The sequence below is a fragment of the Strigops habroptila genome, chromosome 10 (genome assembly GCF_004027225.2).
Source record: "Strigops habroptila isolate Jane chromosome 10, bStrHab1.2.pri, whole genome shotgun sequence".
In the NCBI taxonomy this organism is placed as follows: Eukaryota; Metazoa; Chordata; class Aves; order Psittaciformes; family Psittacidae; genus Strigops; species Strigops habroptila.
Genome location: NC_046359.1, coordinates 25,416,187 through 25,434,548, shown reverse-complemented (window position 1 = coordinate 25,434,548; position 18,362 = coordinate 25,416,187). Strand labels below are relative to the sequence as shown.

Below are 18,362 nucleotides of genomic sequence, written 5' to 3'. Positions count from 1 at the left end.
ACTTACAAAACCATCCATATTATGTAGTTGGTACTGTTATACTTCTGTAGCTATGTTCCCACACAGCTAAACTGGACAGAGAACATACTGGTCTCTGTTGCATATTCCAGACAAAACCATAAACTTAACCTATACAGATTAACAAGAAATAGCCAATCCCAAGAAATCCCAAGCAAAAAATATGGATCAAATATACTTTTCTGTCTTAAATACAAAGTTGTCTGCAGAGTCAAAGAAAATAATGTATATATCATGCAGAATCCAGAAATATTTTAAAACTTGTATCTAAGAGAACTTAGATTTATGTTCTGTATTGTCTTCTGTTGTCATCATACGTCACTGAAGCACAAGCTAAAATAATGTGAAAAAATTTACTTCTTTTTTAAGGTTTAAGAACATTTTATTTTAAATTGTATTATGAAAGCAAATGTTCGATTTTTAAGTAATATAATGGAAACATCAAAGACAACAATTAGTGAACTTATTTTGAAAATTTAATTTAAAATTATCAGCAAATAGCCAAGACCAACTGAATTTACTGGATGCAGAGAAAAAATCATTAAGCCAAGACTGAAATGAAAGTTCTAGTATAATGACCAATGGCCACCAAATAAAAAGCAGTAGAAGAATTACACATGTAATTTGTTAGATGTGCCATATATTCTGCTAAAGTTGTGGTATGAAAAAGAGTTTACTTGATGTCACACAGGAGAGCCACTCCTCTTAATATCCAGTGGTCTGGAGTCACTATTGTCCTTAAGTAGATCACTGTAATATAGTTCAGATCTGTCCTCATGGGCTTCTTGTAAAGTGGACAAACATAGAGCTTGGGATCTTTAGGACCGGTTGTATTAACAGCATATATATGCAACACAGGCAGCTGGATAAAAAGAATCTTTGGTGTAGATTCAATGAGTTTGCTATTTCGTTTGTCCCAGCCTGCACCTTCCAGGTATAGCCCATACACATATACTCCTTCCTGTGGGGAGAATAAGCAGATACATCACACAAAATAAAAAATCTGTTTTGTAAAATGAGTGTCTTAAACCATTAAAAGGAATATATGTTTTATAGTAAATAATATCTGACACTGAATATTTTCAAACTACTTAACTTTAAAATATAATATCCTTTTTCAGAAGATAATATTACTGAAATGGATAGCAATGAAAGTTGTTTAATAAAGCCCATGCACTACAAAATTTGATCTAAAGTTTACTATAAATTTTAAAAATCAAGAGGTTGTACAATGAAATCATTCTTTTAATATTTTCATAACTGCAAAATAAAAAATTAATATCTTCATACTTATTGTTATTTAACTTCTATGCTGAGCAAAAACAGTGAGGTGAAGACATTAGTAAGTTTTGCCTCTAGCAATCCAAAATGACTGAATGATGCACTATATAAATTAAATACTGGAATTAATACTGAAACATCTTTGCATGTCATACATACAGAAGGAGGTGCTGTGATTTCTTCTTTGTTTTGCTTTAGCACTTCATTATGTATTGTAACTGTATCTAAAGCCCAGCCTTTATGTGCTCGAGTTGCTTCTTGTCTCATTGCTGTTAGGAATCCTTGAGAAATTAAGCCAGAGATTTATTATATATCTCACATGACAAAAAAAAATTAAAATAAAATATATATATATAAAAAAATCTTGCTTAGTTTTCTGCTTGGTTCTGCACTGAATGTTCTAGACAGATATTCAGAGTTGTGTTAAAAATGAGCAAAATGAGGCCAAAATAGGAACAAATGACAACAGTGGCCTAGAATGCATTACACTGAGAAAAAGATTTTTAAATGGCAAATAAAATAATATACTTTTTTTTTGTTTGTTTTTCTCCTACTGAACTATTCAGTTAACAAATATTCGCTCAGGATACTCACTTACACATTATCATTAGACAATCAACTACAGGATCCAGGGTAGAGTTGTGTTTCAAGAAAGAATTTGAAGGCAGAGAAGATATGAATTATACAAGCTGATATTTCTGTATAGGCAATTTAGGAAAAAGGTACTTTTTAATGAAAGAAGCAGAAAAGATAAATTTCAATGATGGCGTGTCTGAATGTGATAACTATACAAGTGTAGGGAATCTAGATAAGGCAGTGCTTAAAAAGGATGAAAAATTTGTTTTGCTAGTGAAGAAAAGGGAGTCCTAGACAGAAATGAAGGTAGAGGATGACACAATCAAGCAGTGAGTTGGGTGATTTTTTTGAATATTGTTTTGAACACATTTTACATAGGTTTGCAATAAAAAGGGTTTAAGAGCATTAAATTCACAGCATTAAATGAGCACCCTGTCAACTTCAGAGCACCCAAATGCTGCCCCGCCCCAAAGATTGGATATAAAATAGAAAGCACACAGTGTATCTTCTTGCGTAAAGTGCTGAATAGTAGAAGCACAAGATGACAAATAACTGGGCAGCAAAGAGGTTTGGATGTGTTATAAAGGAAAAAGCTACAAAACCACAACACTTTTAACAAATACCTGATTGTTTCTTCATAAGTGTCTCAGAAGATGACAATGCAGTCACCAAGAAAAAAAATAGCTGCCATTTTATGCCATCAGATGAAGAACTAGTTGGAGTTGTCAGAGATATTGAGGTGAAACATTAACAATAGAAAACTGCATAATTAAATGTGATTACTGTAAAGACTTAAAGATGAAATTGCATCAGTTCCTTCTTGATAGGGCATAAAGGAGAATATGACTAGCATTTTGTGGGCTGTCAAGTACCTACAAGGAGGAGAAACCACCTAATAAAATACTGACAAGCCAGGGAAGAAATCATGAGACTACATGGACATGCAGTAGAAGACAACATTTCAAGATATAAGAAATGGTTTAACATGCTAATTAGGATAAAGTCAATTAGAAGTTAAGGTATTTGTCGCAGTTAGAATATTTATATGTGATGTAAATATAATTAATGTAGTACTTGAAATGAACATGTATTCATTTCTCAAATACTATGTATTCCGATAAAAATAAAACAGTGTTATTTAGGCTTCTAAATTTTGCTAAAAATTAATTACATCTCTATAACATGATATTTGTTTTTTCATAAGCCTGTTCATTTCAAGTGCCGTGTCTGCTGAATGGAATATTGCACCATCATTAACATAAATTCTCCCTTAATAATTATTTATAGGAGACAACACTGATAATGCTAAAAGATCATAAGAGGTTTAAATACAATTATTGGTGATACTTTATAGTACTATCAATAGATTTTTCCACTAAACCAATAAAATACATTCCTTGTATTTTAACATTATAATGTATTTGCCAGTGCTATGATAGATTTAGAGCTTGATTCACTAATGCAATTAGTCTAGATTTTCCTGCAATGGCAGCACAGGGTAGTTTAATTTCTGATTTGCCTCACACCAGTCAATTTTTTTTAACATTGCCGCATGATTTGATTTACTCAGAATTTTCTGCTGAGCAGTATTATGAATACAGCAACTATACTTCCCTCATCCCTAGCCATAGCAAACCCTTTGCACTTAGCAGACTTCTTTCTCTACCTACAGGACTATTTTTTGACTTTTTTTTTTTTTTTTTTTGTAACACAGAGCTTGAAGCAAGCACCACGTTCAAGATCATGTGTGTCTCAGGTTCATTTACTATTAGGCTAAATATTTTATTTGGTCAAAAGAATCTGGTCCATTAGCTTCTTTTACACCACCGTGGTCCTGCTTTTGAATAACCAGAGATCAGCTGTGCCGTTTTTGACACAAGTTGAATGATGTTTTAACTGGCATCTCAATACAATCTTTTAATGATAATCTAAATGTGCTTCAGGTACCTTGACTGTTTCTGAGAGCAACTCCAAAAAAGACTTTGATATTAGTAATTTTTACAGTCCTGGTCACAGAAAGGCCAGAAAGAATATAGCATTACAAAGTAAACATAACTCATAAAATAGTGAAGGATTTCAGAGGTTAATACTAATAAAAAAATCAACGTCATAGCTGTTACATAAAAGAAGTTTCTCATGAGAATTTTGTATGGGCAGTTGTGTAGGCTAAATGAAATTCTTCTATGAACATGCATCAAATAAGGTAACGGGTTTTGTTACTTATAAAGATGGTTACAGTTTGATTTCTTCATCTTTTGTATAAACATCTTAAGCTGTAAAATCTTAACTTGTAACATCAAGTAAGCAGATGTTTACTTGAACTTTGCAGTGTATCTTTGATGAATTTGGACAACCTGTTCATTAAGTAACCTGTGAAATGGAAACACTGTGAAAACTACAGTTTGATTATTCACTGTGAAAGATAGATAGCTGCTATAAATTCTGGTATAGTTGCATGTTCATAGAATCATAGAACAGCCCAGCTTGGAAAAGACCTCAAAAGATCACCTTTTGTGGAAAAGGGAGCCTAGATGAGATTAACTAGCACCCTATCCAACTGTATCTTGAAAACCTCCAGCAACAGGGACTCTACCATGCCCCTGGGGAGGTTGTTCTAGTGAATGATTGTTTTTACGCTAAAAAAATTCTTTTGCTACTGTACAGCATATAAGTAACATCTTGCTCTAGATTAAAGCTCTTCCATAGTTGCAGCTTACAGTTTGGAATGAGTTAAACACTTCAAAACCACAGGAAAAGAGTACTTTCTTTAGAAGTTATATCATATCTTGCTACAATATCTCAACAAGATAAAGCATTTTGTTAACTATGTTTTACTTCTTGAAATATAAAAAGTGTGTTTACAGGTCGGACTAAAAGACCATCTGTACAAGCATCCTGTCTCTGACACTAGACAAAGGCATATGCTTAGTGAAATAATATTACAACAGGCAAAATGACACATAAATCCTTTCCCTTCTATATTCTTCCAGCTTCTGGCAATCTGGAGTTTAGGGACCTCCCAGCTCGAAGGTTAAGTTTGAACAGTCATGTTTATTGCTGCCATTGGACCTGCTTTCCATGACTTTATCTAATCTTTTTTTGAACCCATTTATCATCTTGACTTCCATGACACATTCTGACAGCAATGAAAACATCTTTTCTAGGTGTAATATTCAATTAGATATGTAGTAAACCCCATTGAACTATGATTAAATACATTATTACTCGAGTCCTTTCGGTATCCTTACCTTGTGGATTAAAGAATCCAGTAATCCAAAATACATTTGGTCTTCCTTCAAATATCCAAGCAGAGAATTGAATATTTCTTTCCAAAAGTTCAGTAAACCAGAAGCCAAGTGTTGAAGAATCCCAAGATACTCTTTTCCATCCTTGAGGGATTCGAGCATCAAACATATTATCAAGTACATCTTTCAAATTCTGAAGAAATGAAATTATAACATATGAAATAATCAAGGTAATAATTTAAAATACAATATTCAATATTGGTAAACATGCTTTACTTGCCTCACTCATAACAATAGTTCCTTCTATGGCTAATTTAAGATCATTCAAACTGTTGCGGACTATTGTGATCACCTTTTGCATTCGGTCAATTTCTTGCCGAAGAAAAATATTCATAGAGTTAAGATGTCCCATTTTAATTAAACGAGCTTTTACCTAAAATATAGGAGCACAGAAGAAGGAATTTAGTTAAATCTGAATTGTTGAAGTAATGTTGTCATATATGACGTCTTAACTTGTGTTCAGAAAAGTAAACAGTAGACTAGTACTTCATGTAATTCAACTAACAATTATCCCGTAAACTGCTGCAGTTTTTATTTTTATTTTTTGTCTGATACTATCAAATTACTCCTGACTTTGCTAGAATAAACCTTCGCCCAGAAGACCCAGGAGAGTGCTACCACAAAAAGTTGAGGCTGATTTTTTCCTGTGTTTTCACATGCAGCTTTGACAGTCCAAGAATAGTCTCCATGACACATCTCCATGATCAACTGATAGATGTCTTTATTTTAAATAAAAAAGCCTCATCTTGATTCAAGCTGATAGTTACAAAGATGTAGGTTCCTTGCTTGAATCTGCTACTAGCTATACAATCTTTCTTTACCATTCAGGGTTTCTTCTGTGGAATGTCTTCTGTGAAAACCAGCAGAGAGAACAATAAGAAAACAACTAAGATTAACTTGCCTCATGAGGTATGTAATCTGGAGGAAGTTTCTCTAGCATGTCTTCAGCTAAATGATAAACAATTGCTTCACGAGTTTCTCCAGCTCCTGCACCACCTTCTTTAGGCTGAATGTTGGTAATAGTGTCTAAAACATCGGCTGCTGTATTACTTTGGTATCTGAGAGGATAAGAAATACATATACATTACATAGGATTTTTTGATAGTTAAATGATACTTCGTAGAACACACAACTTGAAACTTGAGAAAAAACATACTGTGTCATCAGATTAAATCAAAATTCCCAATAAATTCTTTTTCTTTGTGTCCTGCACCAAGCTGAACATACTAATCATGAGTAACATTTGGTTTTCCATGGTTGTAAAGAATATGAACTTCCCTCTACACACTCTGTTATACACTTGCTGTTTTTCTAATTCAGGGTTAAGAAGGAATTCTACAAGCTGAGAATGTAAGGTGTCAGAAAAAACTATCATATAATTTCCACAGATTCTGAGGAAAGGGAGAAAATGTCATATGCCTGATAAGGACATCTACACAGCTATTTGTTGGGAAGAAGCAACACAAGTTTTGTAACAAGGAAGAATTATTTCACTCATTTAATTATTTCTTAAAAGTGGAATGCAGAAGAAGGAAAAAGTGGAGGCATTACTCTGCAAACTGCCCCTTTATTAATTAGTAAATTTATTCTGCTCTGAGGTATTTCAGGATTAATGATAGAAGCAGCTAGATTTATAATGTTAGAGATTAAAACCTTCTATTCCATAGTAGAGCATGGGCAGTGCTATGTACATAGATGTAAATGTATGTTCTGAGTCATGTAAATTCTCAGTCAGTCTGAGAATGTAAATTTATGTTCTGAGCCAACACAAAAAAGTAAATTACATTCATGAGGCATTTGATAGTAAAAGACCTCGTCAGTCCTTCAACACATGCAGAATTACAGAAGTACTTTTGTTACAATGCTACCTAGTGGCACAGGGGTACCAGAAGCAATAAGAATGAAAACAACAGTGTACGTGTTGCCTACTTTTACCTTACAGAATCAGCTACATAAAGAACATACAGCATAAGTCTGACACAGAAAATAAATTTGTACTGACTCAAAGCATAATTTTGCACATCAGTTTTCTTTTCAACCTTTATATGACACCATTCTCTTTCTATTACTTTGTCATACATAATTATATAAGACATGAAATCAAGGATTGTGCTACAGGATAGAATGTGTGAACTTCTAAAGCATCTAAGCTTTGGAGATAATATCATAAGATTAGAGAAGCTAGATACTGCAGCATTTCAACATAAACTGCTTGTGAATGCAATTGTAAAGACTATAAATCAGAAAAATAGAAGAAATCCTACTGGCAGTTTGCTTCTCAGAGGATGTAATTTCTGCTTCTTAATGTAGGAATGGTGGGACTTTCACAGTTTTTAATAACCTTTGATATTAGACTCAAAACTTTCAAGCTTATTTCCACTTATGGCCCCATTTAAAGAGTGACAGATCTATTCAAGACTACATATGAGCAGAAAAGTTGGACAAAATCAGATTTCTCTTGGACTTATGGCTTCATTCGTAAGAGAGATGTGAACCTTCCTGTTCACACTGCAAGCACTGTTCTTCTAATATTTCTGGGCTTTGGAAAACCTGGCTTTCCTTTACATTGCAAATAAAATGTTGAAGTATAGATACAAACAATAATGAAAAAAAGATTGTACAGGCTTGTAGAGGAAGTACCATGTTCCTGGGAAGGAAATTAGATGTATGCAATGGGGTGTCCCTAATTGCATTTAAACATCTAAATGTAGATGTCTACATAACAGCTGTCTGCCTAGATTGCCCTTACAGTTAATTCAAAGCAGCATGATTCAGCTCACGTGTTTTAGATGTCTGCTTTGTGATCAGAGGAACTGCATTTTAAAGGGATCTGGTTTTCGCTATTACAGTAAAGGAAGTCTTGGGTAACATAAAGAAAGCTAAAGCAACATTAAGTGAATCTCATTTATAGTGTCAATGTTGCCTAAAAGCGAGTATGTAAGATAAAGCACTTTATACCTGTTTATATTAATTTTCACCTGAAGCAGTATGACAAAGCAAATGTCAGTCATCAGAAGAAAAGAATTTTATATGGATTTTTATTTGCTCCAAAAAGTATTATTAAGAATATTTTCTTACAGAGTTTGGATTCAACAACCTATTATAGTTTGATAGCTGAAGTCTGTGCCATCAGGAATTTTTTGTACTGGAAATTAAAACTAAGAACAAATGCAGTTTGACAGAAATGTTACCTCAGCTTTGTGTAAAAACCAGCAGTATCTATTGCAATGTGGTGTTCAAAACCTTACATTCACCAAGGCACAATGGGAGATCCTGCTCTGTCTTCAGCTGGTTAATAACTGCTTGCAGTAGCTTACAAATTTCAGTTAGATTTAAGGCTTCGGTATGGAACCAATTGGAGAAGGGGTTGGAGAAGATTGTTAGAATATTGTTTGCCTGATCAGGTATCTGCCTTGCTTTTTCAGAACCTGTGATCCATATAGGAAATTAAAATCAATCACAATGACTTCAGGTGTTAATCCCAAGTAGACAAAAGTACTGACATTCAGTGAAGTCTTACAGTTGGAACCAGGGGATTGAGCTTTTGGCTGAAGCAGAAAACTGTCTCACTAAACCAGTGAGAGATAAGGTCTTTCTTGTCCTCAGCAAAAATAATGTGGTAAGGTCCTGGATATCTCAGGGTTCCAATTCTAGCAGTTTGCCTTCTGCATGCTTGGATATGACTTGGTAAGATACCTTAAGGAGAATTTGAATGCAATTTTTTACATTGTATGGGATGCTAATATGTTTGATCTGTATGTCAAAGATGAAATTCAGGCAGAAAGTACAAGTGCATAGTTACCTATAACAGGCTATGATAAACATGAAGCTGTTCAATGTTTTCCCCCAACTCTAAAGAAATAACTACCAAGGAAAATCTCCAGAAAAAGGACTAAAGTAGAAGGAATATGCTGATGTACCAAGGGCAAGAAAAACTCAGCAATAGAGAGAAATGAAAGAGCTGTTCCTGCTCACTAAGATCCCCAACACTGTTTCATTTCCTCCTATAAATTAACCCTCCTAATTTTGGATCTGAAGTATTTCTTCCTTCAGGACTTTGGTTCTCTGTTAAATCTTGGCTCTTTCGTCAGTTCTGGAAGGGAGGCCTTGCAAGTATCAGAGAATGACTTGAAACAGAATCTACTCTTAGATTCTTTTCTTCAGAAGTATATAGTTACAGTGGTAGGTGCTAGGCAGAGCTGACAATAAAACTGTGTACTGTTCTCACAGCATGCTTAGAATACTGGGCTTTTGATATGGCATCAATCTTTCAAATCTGAGACTGAAAAATTGTGGGAAATTATTGTTCAGTCCAAAAATGTTGGAAGATTCTAGGTTTCCACAGCAGTTGGGCATTTGAGTAAAATTTTTGTTGTTGTTGTTTAAAAATACAAAAAGCTATGTTGAGAAACAATGGATGTGGACATAATGAAAATGCAATAATTCATGGCAGAATTATTAAAGACTTCAGTGAAAAAAATATGATGATGATTCATATCCTTTCACAGGGCATATAACATTAGAAGAAAATAAAAGTTAAGCTGTTACACACATTGTTTGGAATGAAAAAGTGAATTAAGTCAAAGATAAAATTTTAAATAGAGTTAATGCAGTTTAAAAGCCTCTTTTATATAATGGAAGTGGCAGGACTGATGGCAACAGAAGATTGTAGATACATCCAAAGGCATGCTTGTAAACCAAATGGCAATCCAGAGAATCATTTAACAAGTATGCACAGAAATATAATGTACTACTTGGAACATGTCCTGGTTTTGGCTGGGATAGAGTTAATTTTCCTGCTAGTAGCTGGTACAGTGCTGTGTTTTGGATTTAGTCTAAGAATAATGTTGACAACCCACTGATGTTTTAGTTGTTGCTAAGTAGTGCTTACTTTAAGCCAAGGACTTTTCAGTTTCTCATGCTCTACCAGTGAGGAAGTGCACAAGAAGCTGGGAGGGAACACAACCAGGACAGCTGACCTGAACTAGCCAGAGGGATATTCCGTACCACAGAACATCATGCTCAGTATAGAAACTGGACGGAGTTGGCTGGGAGCCACTCATCACTGCTTGGGGAGAGGCTGGGCATTGGTCAACGAATGGTGAGCAATAGTATTGTGCATCACTGTTATTTGTAATTTTTTAATTTGAGTTTTCTCTCTCCCACTCTCTTTTTTTCCTTATCTAATTTTTCATTATTATTATGTTGTACTTTAATTATTAAACTGTTCTTATCTCCACCGGCAGGTTTTACCTTTGTTTTTTTCTAGATACTCCTCCTCCTCACCCCACTGTGAGGTAGGGGGTGAGGGAGCAACTGCATGGTACTTAGTTGCTGTCTGGGGTTAAACCACAACAGAACAGAAGGCAAACATTAGAAACTTTCTCTAGTTAAACTATATACAACTTTGCATCATATGTTCATATAAAAGTTTTATTATTCTTTCAAATAACAAAATAACCTAAAACCATGAGGAGTAAGCAATAAGAATTCCAATTGCTTTAAAAGAACATGTAAAATGGAGCTGAAGATACTGCATTCATAACCATATACATACACACCAAGTGTTCCATTTCAATAATGAAATTCATATGAATCCTAGGTTTCCTATGAAAAATATGCTTTACTTAAGCATTTCACAGGGATTTGTTTCCAAATACAAATATTAAAAGAAAAGGTCTCTGTTTTCAATATGTTGGAACTACTTACATAATATCAGCATTGCCATGGAGACCAAAGACCATGGGGCTGTCCATTGCAGGGAGTAACTGAATGCATTCCAAATACTGTGCCAGGGTTTTGCACACTAGAATTTTATATCCAGGGTAAAAACAGAAAGTGCTATCAAACATCTTTTCATTAAACCATACCTGTTGGGGGGAAAAAAATAAAAAAATTAAAAAATATTATTTGCTACTTAGAGGGTTGGGTTTTTTTTTTAATCTCATTTTTATTCTTGGAAAATTAGGGTTCTTATTTTATCTACAACATCTATTTTAACTTGAATACACAAGTAAATTGTTAAGAGTTATGTCTTCTAAGTTTGAGCTCCAGCTAAGTCTTTTTAATAGTTTCTGTTCCTCACTAAAGAGAAACCAAGGGGAAAAACCTCACTTTCAAAGACGTTTTGAAAAATTCTTATAAACTGGTGAAGAAGTGCATATTCAGCAGAAAGGTCTTCCGATTTCTGGATTGCAGCTGCCAATAAAAATGACAAGTGTACTTTCAAGGTCTCCTACCTTTGCAAAGCAATTAAGAAGACGCTTATCAAAGTCATCTGTGACTCGGCCTCCGTACTGTACTTCTCCAATCATGTAGCGTACCGTGTTCCATGATATCCCCTGTATACAAGTAAAGTAAATGAAAATTTGTAGTTGTAACTTGTAAGAAGAAGGTACCCAGCCTGCAATTTCGGTATCATTGGAAGCTCATAAGGCTCTGAAATGTAAGCTGAGAAGTTCATTGTTGGAAGAAAAAAAAATTGTTTATTTTGAATCTATTTTCTGAGCTCAGCTCTATAATTTTATAGTAGAGTTGGGCTTGGTCCTGCTATTAGAAATATATCTCATTATTTCCTGTGTGACCTGAAATCACTCTCAGCTGCTACTGCCTCTTCTCTCCCTTCCCTCCCCGGATTCTCACCCTTCTCTATTGGCAAAGTGCTGCTTTGCAAGGAATGGCTATTCTATTACATTATTCTCTGATAAATAGTAGACCAAATGGCAGCCATAGAGAAGTTTGATTGGATCTGTCAAACTCTGTAAATATTTTGGCTCCCTTTTCAAAATAGATTTTGTATAGACATGTAAATATTTTAGATATGGTACTGAAAAAAACAAGATAAAATTCTGAAGTTCTTAACTATTACATATTTTCATATGGATGATAGCACACAAAATATTTCAGCTTGACTGTCTTACAGAGAATCTGATACTTTGATCATTAGAAGCCGCACTGAAAGAAAAGCAATGAATAAACTATTATAAATAGTAACATGAAGCAAAAACAATTACAGATGCTGAACGAAGCAATTAAACACACTGTATGCAAATTTTAGTATTCACCTTCTTGATGTCACAGTCATCTAAGTGATTTTGTATAAACTGAACACTGGCTCTAAAGTCTGATGAGTTAAATTCATAGGGAATATTCCAACCCAAAGGTCCAAACTTGCGTCGTTCCTTAGAAATACAATTACAAGCAAATAGGTTTATGAAACAACATATAATTTTGTTTCATTATTAAAGTTCAACAATAATAATAACAATAGCGGAGTAAAGAATTGAACTGAAGAAGCAAGCTAGCCTAGGAAATGGCTATGGGCCTCATACACATCAGTAATAGACAAAGTTTATTTTTAAGTTACACCATGAGAGATAAATATTTACAGAAAAAGCAACAGAATAATTTGTTGTTACCTTTACTAATCAATTTATCATCATAGGTTTGAAATATCTCATGTCTATGTGGATGATCAGGTTTTCATACTAAGTAATTAATTTAAAGAACTACTGTATATCTGCATTTTCAGCACACTCAGTTCAGAGTTCTACAGTTTTTCTTTTTTTTTCTACAAATACTGTCTAATAATGATAGTTTCAGTTTTTCAAGCTCCTGTATTAATGCTCAGTTGTCCAAAGGTTTCTAGGTTTCCACTTTTGTCTTATAGTTTCACTCCATTGTTTTAATACACATTTTTCAAAATTCACAACTTTATAAGGCTGCCACCACTACATTATTTGAATTTATTATTGCATACATATTTGAAAATAAAATTGTAACACTTGCAATAAGAGAAAAATAATTTAATCATCTAAATGTAACTAATAACTAAAATTAGCTAAATGATAACATATTTATTAGAGTTTAAATTACTAAGTCAAGAATGACTGATAGTCTTTGACATCCAGTTAAGCAGCATTTAGGTACCTTAGCTACAATATTTAAAAATAATTAGAATTGAAAACAACTCTTTAATTTTTTCAAAATTTAGTATTGTTTATAAACAGATGAGACAGCATTAACCAGTAACACCCTGCAGAAATATATAATGATTTTCTGGCAAATTCTCTGAATTACTTCTTATGCTGTATTTATCATCTTGTCACCAAGGAACATTAAGAATTGGTTAGTTTAAAGGCAGGGCAACATATATATATTGCTTGCTGACTGGCAATCCCTAAATACATTTTCTGAACAGATAAATAGTTATAATAGTTTTTAAAAAAACTGATGGTTGAATAAGCTTAGATCTATTTCCTCAAGAACAGTATAATCCTGAGGCAGTACACGGAACAACTTTCTCACTGCTTATAAAAAGGTAGAAAGAGGTAAATAATACAGAATACTGGATCTTAATAGGAACCACCAACAAACTGTCCTTCTCTCAACATCTTTGCTACACTGAAAATATGAGCAGCTCAATAGAGCCTAAGGCTTAAATAGTGTTTTATAACTATTTTGAGATCCTTGATGAAAAGTAGGTGTTTTCAGAGAGATCAAAATGTTGGTATTTATTGTGATCTCAAAACTTATATATATCTTTAAAGTACAAAGTATAGATATCATTATGCTGACATTGGAATTAATGTAGAAAACACACTGACACAGATAAAATATGAAAAAAACCAGGACACTAAATAATAGAATTTTATTTAATTTCAGCCATCTAGAAATTAGACAGCTACTTTAATCTAGGCATCTGGATTGCCTTTAAAATCAATGGACAGAAAGAGTGATATATTTCTAGAAATTATTTATTTTTTTCTAGAGAAACAGCTAAGACAGATAAGCTGATTTTCTTTTCTGAAGTGCTTACCTATTTCTATTGTCTATAAGGATAGCTTTTCCCCCTTACACCAAACAACTTTTGGACAGCTAAAGTTAGATGAGAAAAAAACCCCTCATTCTAAATACCCATAGTATAAAAACTGCGCAAAATCTGTTAAAAAAAAAAAAAAAAGCGAATAAGAAATCTTGAAATAAAGATAAAAGAAATTAAAGCTTCAGCCCTGCAACATGATACTACAATAAATCTCAGAATGCATATTTTCAGGAACCTCTGTTAAAGTGACTCCATATATTATAACACTATTTGAAAACTCTGTAACTAATACCTGAACAATAGAATGCAGGAAAGCTACAGTGTAAAGCAAAGGTTTCCACATAGGCAAGTTGCTAACATCTAACAGATCCTGATTAATTCCAGAAAATGTTCTTTGCAATCCAGCACGTATACCTTGGGGAGGTTCATTTGTAAACTTTATAGCAATCTGTCAAGTGAAAAAGATAAAGGAATTGGATTTGTTTACTGACACAAAACCAGCAACATGCAAAAATGTCACAACTATGAGTTATAAATAAAACGTAAATAGCTAAAGCATTGTAGATAAAATATTGATATGTAATTTTACTATAAATTACATAAATGGGGCACATACTAGATAAGGCCTCAAAAGATTTTGACTATAGACCTACAGTTTACGTTGGTCAGAACCATCATGGACACTTGTTCATAGATCTAAGAATTTTCGTCAACAACCTAGAAGCAGTTGCCATGCTTTTCAGAAGGCATCATATGCTTCTCTATCCCTAATTCAATGGCTGAATGATGGAAGAGAACTATGCAGAGTAGATGAAATCTGTTGTATTTCTGGTCCCAGGAGTTCACAGTAAGCACAAAGAAGTCTCACCTCTCCTCAGATCAGATCTTTGTGTTTACAGTGGCTACTTGGGACTCTGTGGCTAAGTCTGCATAAGTAAATTAGATTCACCTGGGAATTTTCCTAGGCACTCTGGTCAGCAGGTATGGAATCAGCATTTGTGGTAGTAAACTGCCACAGCCCCTTAGAATACAGCCCCTTAGTTTCATGCGGACTGCCTAATGGGAATAGTTGCTACAAAATTTTAATTGTCAAGCCATAGCTGCAAATTATTTGGAAGAACACTAGTTAGCACAAGTTTTTATGTCATAGAATGTTGTAACTACTTACCACTATGTACTACTGCACTCCAGTGCTGGGTAATGTTCATGGGGCACACTTAAATCTATTAGGTCAGACACAGACTGGCCTTACCAGAAGCTCTATTCCTTGAGACACCTTCAAATGCTGGAGGAACCCAAATAAAAACTAAGTATTTTTCTGCTCCAACAGTAAATACTTTGCCGGCTGGCTTGGGTAACATGGTAGCATGCATTGAAAGGACAGTAAATGCCTGCCCGTGGGCTGAATGCAAGTATGGCTCTGAACTCTTTCTACTTCTGGCAGACATTTAATGGAAAACACTCATGAATATGTACTTCACATGGCAGTTTTACTATCTCCATACTTGTGGTAAAAAACTTCAGTTGTTTTTAAGGAATGACTTTTCAACTTCACTCTCACAAACTTATTTCTGGGCTGCAGAGCCCAGACATGCTGTCTCAGAGATAAGCTCCAGTCTTCTGCAAAAACCTCTCTGCACATAAACACACTAGACTCTTGGACTGAATGGGAACACTTGCTAACCAGTCTTTTCACACTTCAAAAGATATCCTGTTCAGTTTTTGCTGCATGTTCTATATAAAAAAGAGGAAATTATTCTCTCCTTTCTTCTGAGAAGGTGCTGGCCTTTGGTTTGTCTGTTACTAATTTTCTGGAATCCATGAATGTGTTAATATTTTAATGGGTAGTGTGATACTAGAGACTGGGAAATCACATGTGAGATATTTGAAATAAATGCAGTGGAGATTCATCTAGCAACCCTCTCAGTTCTCTAGTCTCACTTTTAGCAAACTGTGTGTTTAAATACCTCACTATTCATAAATCCCTTGAAGATGCAGAATTTCATTTTCTGTTGAGAGAACACAAGAGAATGTAGGTCCATACAGCTGGTTGTCTATACACAGTGCTTTTCCATGGTGACATATATTTCTTATTGAAGGCTGTCTCCTAGATTCATTCGAGAAAGGAATCCTTCCCTTCCTTCACATGCTAGGTATCATGTATGTTATCTATTGTTATTTAGACAGAATGGGAACCACTAAGGAGACTTCCACTGTTTTTTAAAGGAAAGGGGTCTATAAACACAGAAGTGTTAACACACAGCTATTACACTATATATTAACTAGCATTATGACTCACTGTGAGAGAGCTAGAAACCATCGTAAGTGACTTAAATGTACTTTGTAAGAGTTTAGGCAATTTTCCTGGTACTGATGAAAATGTCTCCTTGAGATCTACAGAACAACCATTTATCATTTATCCAAAGTAAAATGGGTTACTTCTTAGTGGAATATGCTCTTTGAGCTGTTATGTCGCCTTTATCCTTTATTTCAGACAGGGAAATCTGGAAGAGTCTAAGAACAGTTGCAGGCATTACTCTGTTCACAAGGCTGGGTTGGGAAAAAGAGAGAGTTTTGATTCAAGCATTTCTGCGTACTGAATTAGTGTGAACTCACACATATATAATGCATCTTTGAGAACTTCCAGTTAGTGGTAAGTAACCTTCCTGTTTAAAGTGTTACTTGCATTGTGAGGTAAGTTCATTTTTTCTTGAGTTTTTTCGTTTGGTTTGGTTTTGGGTTTTTTTGTTTTCTTTTGTTTTGTTTTCCCATTTATTTAATTTTTATTTGCAAACTTAATATCAATAATTTTGATGGCTTGAGGTGCTGGAATTAAATATTTAAACAAACCTGTAGCAGCGCAATGGGGAATTTAGGATGTGGCTCAGTAGTTATCCAAACTCGAAACGTCTCATTCTGTATCTCAACAGTAAGAAGCGTCTCCAGTAGCTCATCCATGAAATCCAGTCCAAGATGACAATTCTGAAGTAACACCCAGCCTCCCTAAATAAGAATACAGACTATTACCATATAAAATTTAGAGTAAGTTATTCATAATGCTAAAACCGTCTATATTAGAATCAAATTTGGTCTTGCATATAATTTATTTATTTATTTATTTTTACTTTTGGATTGCTCCTGGATATGTATTATCATTTGATTTGATATTGGCACAGTTAAAGCAAATAGGAAAAGTTAGTGCAAAAGTTATTTTCACATCCTATTGTTCACAATGAAAATAACATAACCAGAGCCAATATTCTAAGTAAAGTATCAGTGCTACCTAGTGGCAAAAAGAAGTAATTATTGTCCTCTTCCAGCAAAACACCAGTATTAAGTAATCCTGCTATCAGATACAAAAGAATATGAGTGGAAGAGTAACAGCTGAAATCTAAGTAATATATCTTTCTAAATACATTTTTTAATAAAATTAAGTGTAAAGAGATGGTAACAAGACTCTAAAACTTTTAAGCTGCAATTAGTTTACCTGAAATAGATGTATTTGCATGAAATTTAACCTCTGCATATTAATTTTGATCTTATTCAACTCTCAAATTGCATGAAAGCTCTATTTTGATTATTATCTTTCTGTATTTTTGCTTATGAGTTTAAACTCGTCAGCTTTTGTAGCATCCCTTTAGAAGTCTGATAAATCAGAAGCCTGATACCAAAATGAGACATTATTTAATCAGTTCTAAACAGTGATGTGTGGATTTCATTACTGCTTGTGATTTCATTTTGGCAATTTTGTTTTAGCTCATTTAAAAATAACTAACATTTGGTGACAAAATATAATTGAAATATTTATGGTGAACATAAAAAGGACATGGAGCTGTTGGAGCAAGTCCAGAGGAGGGCCATGAGGATGATAAGGGGGCTCGAGCACCTCCCGTATGAGGACAGGCTGAGAAAGCTGGGGCTGTTCAGCCTGGAGAAGAGAAAGCTGCATGGAGACCTCATAGCAGCCTTCCAGTATCTGAAAGGGGCCTATAAGGATGCTGGGGAGGGACTCTTCCTTAGGGACTGTAGTGGTAGGACAAGGAGTAATGAGTTCAAACTTAAACAGGGGAAGTTTAGATTGGATATAAGGAAGAAGTTCTTTACTGTGAGGGTGGTGAGGCACTGGAACAGGTTGCTCAAAGAAGTGGTAAATGCTCCATCCCTGACAGTGTTCAAGGCCAGGCTGGACAGAGCCTTGGGCGACCTGGTCTAGTGCGAGGTGTCCCTGCCCACGGCAGGGGGGTTGGAACTAGATGATCTTAAGGTCCTTTCCAACCCTAACCATTCTATGATTCTATGATTCTATGATATTAAAAAAATATTAAATTATGGAGGTTTTTTTCTTCTTTCATGGGGAT

At 34.4% G+C, this 18,362-nt stretch overlaps 1 protein-coding gene across 1 annotated transcript in view; it reads right to left on the bottom strand.

Moving 5' to 3' along the window:
• Positions 1-654: 654 nt before the first annotated feature.
• The window catches only part of DNAH8 (dynein axonemal heavy chain 8), a 142,609-nt gene continuing 124,901 nt past the window's right edge, over positions 655-18,362 (bottom strand). The window contains 10 exon segments of the mRNA XM_030499954.1: positions 655-979; positions 1,459-1,580; positions 5,124-5,313; positions 5,401-5,553; positions 6,082-6,238; positions 10,890-11,050; positions 11,420-11,521; positions 12,245-12,361; positions 14,297-14,452; positions 16,855-17,007. Of these exon segments, the coding sequence (XP_030355814.1) occupies positions 692-979; positions 1,459-1,580; positions 5,124-5,313; positions 5,401-5,553; positions 6,082-6,238; positions 10,890-11,050; positions 11,420-11,521; positions 12,245-12,361; positions 14,297-14,452; positions 16,855-17,007 (1,599 nt within the window). The 3' untranslated portion in view covers positions 655-691.